This window comes from Pygoscelis adeliae, unplaced genomic scaffold (genome assembly GCF_000699105.1).
Source record: "Pygoscelis adeliae isolate BGI_AS28 unplaced genomic scaffold, ASM69910v1 Scaffold88, whole genome shotgun sequence".
NCBI classification, from domain to species: Eukaryota; Metazoa; Chordata; class Aves; order Sphenisciformes; family Spheniscidae; genus Pygoscelis; species Pygoscelis adeliae.
In genome coordinates, this window is record NW_008825616.1 from 1,897,943 (window position 1) to 1,903,330 (window position 5,388).

The 5,388-nt window shown below is 51.6% G+C and overlaps 1 protein-coding gene across 1 annotated transcript in view; it reads left to right on the forward strand.

The window, feature by feature from the left end:
• IBA57 (IBA57, iron-sulfur cluster assembly homolog (S. cerevisiae)) overlaps positions 1-4,910 on the forward strand; it is a 9,834-nt gene extending 4,924 nt beyond the window's left edge. Inside the window, exons 2-4 of the mRNA XM_009333307.1 lie at positions 719-1,065; positions 2,331-2,619; positions 4,685-4,910. Of these exons, the coding sequence (XP_009331582.1) occupies positions 719-1,065; positions 2,331-2,619; positions 4,685-4,724 (676 nt within the window). The 3' untranslated portion in view covers positions 4,725-4,910. The remainder of the gene's footprint in view (positions 1-718; positions 1,066-2,330; positions 2,620-4,684) is intronic.
• Positions 4,911-5,388: the final 478 nt, after the last annotated feature.

Consider the following 5,388-nt stretch of genomic DNA (forward strand, 5'->3'; position numbering starts at 1 on the left):
CGTTCCTGTCAGCGGCCGTGTCCCACCCCGGTCTCTAAGGCATCTCTGGCTTCTCTTCATGAATTGACGCGCAGAAAAGCGCCTGCTCTGTATATTTTTCATCACCGGCGGCAGCCTCTGCGAGTCACCCCAGCAGAAAAGCGTTAATGACCTTAATATTTTCAAAGCGGCCCTCAGGGCAGGCCCCAGGCGCGGCGTCTGTGGGTATGTCAGGGCCATCCCCGGAACGAGGGGTTTGCGCTGTCTCACAGGTGCCATAGTCACCGACTGCGCAGCACGCCATGCGACATCATAGTTACACCGTGTGGCCACCTGACGTAGGGGTGGTGTCAGTCCGTGAAAAATGGGGCTCGGGCGAACTGTCGGGTCAGGTTAACGGTGTGGCAGCTAATGGAAGGCACAGCTGAACGAAGCTTCTCCTCCTGCCGAAAGTCACCTCGCTTTAGGTAAGAGTGAGTGGTAGAGAAGGCTGCACGGCCAGACCTATTTCTCTCCCCGGGAGAGGTGAGGGCGGTATTTGCTAGAAAAGAGTAGAAGGGATGGCTGAAAAAGTTCAGACATTTCACTCCAGGGAGCCGACTGCTGCTCTTGTGTGCGCCAGCAGCCTTCAGTGAAATTCCCCAGATCTCTGGATTCGTACCAGGATCAAGATGAAGCGTGTTGGCTTCCGCTGCTGTGGGGGTTTGTTTTTCTGACCTTGTAGGTGTTGCTTTTTTAGGCTTCACGAGAGTCCAGAAGAAGAGCCGCACATCCTGCTGGAGTGCGACAGCGGCGTGCTGGACGCCATACAAAAACATCTGAAACTGTACAAGATCCGGAGGAAAGTAAACATCGCCCCGTGCCTTGACCTGTCTTTGTGGGCTGTCGTCCCCGGGGAGCGGGCTGGAGACATTGCCAGTTCCCTCACTCAATGTGCAGACCAGGCTCTGATTTTAACTCCTGACCCCAGAACAGAAGTCATGGGCTGGAGACTGGTTACAAAGAAAGGGGCAAATCTATCGGAGATTATCCCTGGGAGTCGTATTGGCAACATTCAGGATTACCACAGGCACAGGTACAAACAAGGTAAAGCCAAGTCCTGTTTTGCACTCTGTGTCTCTGGATTTTGGGAAATGCATTTACTTACGTATCGTCAGAGTTTCATCTTATTATCAGACTCCATACGCTGATATAAGACAGAGGAATAAATTATAAAAGCTGCATTGGTATGTCTCAATGTGTTTCACTTGTTAATAAGTACAGGTATTATTCGCTACTTTGAGGATAAAAGCGATCTGGTAGTTACAATTCTGTCTGGTGGCAGAATCAGTATTTGGGTACAGTTTCCCAAGATTACTAAGATTATGGGGCGGTGGGTCAGGAACGCTAACAGCAAAAGAAAACCAGGATTATTCATTTTCTTAGAAGGAAACTTCAGTGGTTTGAGTCATTTTGATTATTTTGGGATTACGCACAGTCTGTCTGTTTTCCTTGTTGCTAAGGAAGGAAAAGGAAACGCCCTAACTTACTTTCCTAAAAACGTGTGGCTGGGTTCGCAGAGTTAACTCGGAGGCCAAGGGGCGGACGTTTGATCTGAGAGGGAACTCGGTCCTGGGAGCCGCTGTGCCTGCGCAGAGCTCCCGTTGATTTTACTGTGTCCACACAGATAGTGGGTTAAATTAATCGGCAGCCTGAAAGGCGATGGTGCTCTGCTTGTAAACACGGACCCGAGGCCGTCTGGTTCGGAAAAGCAAGCTGTTGATGGGCCAGACTGGGCTGGACTGTGGTGGTGTGCCACCTCCCCGAAACACCGGCACTCGTCCTGCTGTGCCGCTGCCGAAAGCTGGGCGCAACGCTCTGCTTCAAAACAATACTATTTTTGTGTCACTGGTCACAAAAAGAACAACTGCTTATACAGACATTCGGCACTTGGGCTTTAACAGACCGTTGGCCAACTCCTGTTCTTTAGCTTTGAAGAAAATAACTCTTTTTGACATTAAAGTCTACTTGTGGGGTGTGGGTGAGAAAGATTTTGGCATGATATGTACGTTGATGCCTTTGCATGGGAGTCTGCATTGTTCTGGGTGCCTTGAATTTCCACCGGCATGGTTGTGAAGTGCCGTAAGCTTCATGAAAGCAGGTTCTAGTGCAGTTCTCCGTTTACCCTTAAGAGTAAACGTCATTTCTAGGTAATGATTTCACTCAGGCCCAAACCGGAGTGCTGGGAAGTTCATTATTTCACCCTGCTTCTTATGGGTTCTCTTGGTTTTACGACTCACAGAGGAGGCACGTTCCAGAAATCTTAAATACTGAGGATCTTGCCGCATTTACCCGTTTTACTTTTTTCCTAGGAGTTCCCGAAGGTGTGAAAGATCTCCCTCCTGGAGTAGCCCTCCCGCTGGAATCAAACCTGGCCTACATGAACGGCATCAGCTTTACCAAAGGCTGTTACATTGGGCAGGAGCTGACAGCCAGGACCCACCACATGGGTGTCATTCGCAAACGTCTGCTGCCGGTCCACTTTTCAGCTCCTCTTCCCAAGGACGGCGTTCCCGAGGGTGCCGAGATCTCAACTGAAGCGGGAAAGTCGGCTGGCAAGTTCCGGGCCGGAGGAGGTGAACTTGGTATAGCTTTGCTGAGGTTAGCTAATGTAAACGAACCACTCTGCCTAAATCTAGCGGGTGATAGAGTGAAGCTCACTGCAAGTATACCCGAGTGGTGGCCAAAAGCTGCGAGTAAATAAATGAGGAACCGCCACTCGCACATTTGCCTTACTGAGAATATATTTTGTGTGACGGGTTTGGGAAGGCGACTCTGCCGTCAGCTGTTGTCTGTGGTCTTTGATGGGGGCGGAGGGGGGGGCGTTACAGGATTCTTCAAATCGGGACTAAGCAGCAGGAACCCAAACCAGCGGCGGGTCGCCCAGGACAGGAGAGTGATCTGTTAAGCGTTGTGGAGAGACCCGTACAGGGTACGCAGGGAAGCGCACCTTTTCCTGAGGGTGCCCCGTGTTTATTTAGGGGGTGCCCCGTGTCGTCGGGTCGGACCGCTGCTGAATTTTCAGTCCACCACTCGCTCAGTCAGACTGTGCTCTGCGTAGGCTGCGGTGTGTGTCCAGGCTGAAGCGAGTGGTGGCAGCAGGAGTTCTCCCGTTGCGTGCACTGAAGGTTTCTGTTCAGAACAACCATTCTGTGGTATTACAATGTTTTTTTGTTTTTAGTGGAGAGCATGCCGCTCTTACCTTGCGTAGCACACTCGGGCTAAAGCGTTCTCTGCAAATTACTCCTTGCACTGAGCTTCTTCTTAAACCTGCTGACGGGGTGGGTGTTTCTTCCCGCCACTCTAACTGCTCATTGTGTTCAGGAAGAGGAATAGCTTGTACTCCACATTTCAGACCTTGATTTTAAGTCATCCCCGATGGGAAAGCTCTCAAACATCCCGGTCCCGTCCCCTGCTTCAGCGCCGGCAGAGGGAGCACAGCCAGCAGCAGCCAGCTCCTCTGCCGCTCCTGACCTCAGTCATGCACGCTTCCTTCACTCAAACGACTTGTTTCAGAGAGGAAAGTGGTATTTTACAGAAATGAGGCGCACTGGTGCGTGCCCCGGGGTGACTGTTGTATCGGTGTACTGGTGCTTGGCAGAATCATCTCTGCCTGGAAGCACGTGCCCTCCAGTTGCCAGCAACAGTTGAGGGGTGGATTTTTTTGGCATCTCCATCTTCGCTCTGTCATCTTGTAGAAAAAATCCGCCACGCTTTCCTGAAGCCTTTGGCGGGGGTTACCTCAGTCCCTCCACAAAGCTGGTGAAAGGGGCAGCGTGTCCCCATCGCAGACCTTTGCTCCGTCCCTCAGCGTTACGCTGCAGTCCCTGGAGAAGGGGTTAATGCCACGCGTGCTCTTGGCTTAGCCCGCTGTTCCTGACGGAGGATTTTCACCACGCTCGCTCCTCTGGCTGCTTCACCACCACGCTTGCTCCGAGAGCTCTCTGCACCCCTCGTACAAAAACCTGTCTGGGGCGAGACCCTGCTGCCGTCTCGAGCGGAGTTTTTCTCCATCCGCCGTCCCCTGTGGGTTTTCAGAGCAGCCCGGTACTTCAGGGTTTCTTTGCTGCTTTTTTCTGGCTCCCGCTGCTCTTCCGTCTTTGCACTTTTTCTTGCTTCTACAGTCAATGTATTCCTCCTTGCCCCCCCCCAAAGCCAACCAGCTCTGTGCCTACTAACCCTGTCAACCTGCCGTAATTTATAGGAGCCCTATGTATTTTTGTACTAGAATAAATCCATTGCGCGCCCGCTCTTGGTGTGGCGCGTGCGCGGGAGGGCGTGATGAGGGAGATGAGCGGGTGACATCCCACGCAGACCAAAAAAAAAAAGCTCTTGCATGCGTATTTGTGACAAAAACCGTCCAAAGATCATTCTGCTACTGGTTTCGGTGTCACTGTTACTGTGAAAGGAATATATCTGTGAAAAATGCTCATATTGGTTAAAACTCTCTATGCTTGCTGTAAAATGAGTTTGTGGAATATCTCATTAAAAGTTTATCGCATCAAATAATTTAAATGTGACTTGTCTGAAGGAGAAGAGTCGCTACCTTTTATTTACCTTTTATTTACCTTTTATGTTTCCTTTGTGAAGATACACAAGGGAATACTTTTTCGGGTTGCTGGCCGACAAGAAACGTGTCTTACACCGTTCGTCACCCCTTTGCCAGGTTTGAGATTGGTAACAAAGTCTTTCTGCCGGAAAAATAAATGAAACTGCAGTGCTTCACCCTTTCTGGATCCTCCGAATGCGACAAAGGCGAGGCTGTGCTGCCCGCGCTGATGCCGCTTTGCCAGAAGCAGCTTTTCCTCTGCCGCCCATTGTGCAAAGCCTCCTCAGAATAGTTATATTGTACTGGTAAGCGCACGGCCTGAATAAACACTACATTCCTTCTGTTCGGGGAAGCCCTGCATCTCTTTCGCTGGCACACACGTTTCCTTTGTCTTCTTAACGTATTTGAAAGGCTTTTCTGTTGCCAACAGCTGCGGCTCACAAATGCGGGCGCTTAGGCACAAAAATACGCACGCAGGTTGGTTTTTCGGAGGTACTAGATGACTTCTGGAGGAAGGATGTGGCAGAAATTGGGGAGGGCAGGCCCAATCCCACGCTATCCTTCCTATTTTTATTCCCCCTCACAGCCTGCTCCGTCGTCGACGGCTTTGGCCGGGTGAGCTTGGGCTGGAAGGCCAGGCTACCGGCTGTGTAGGTGCAGGGTTGATTTCGCGGGGGTGTTTGCCTCGCTGGCGATCCGTGACAGAGCAAACCTCCTTCAGCCAAGGTGGGACCGAGCGAGGCAGGGCGAGGAACTCCGCCGCCGCCCGAAGCCACCGCGGGGCCAGCCCGAAAGGGGCGAACAACCACCCGCCCGTCCGC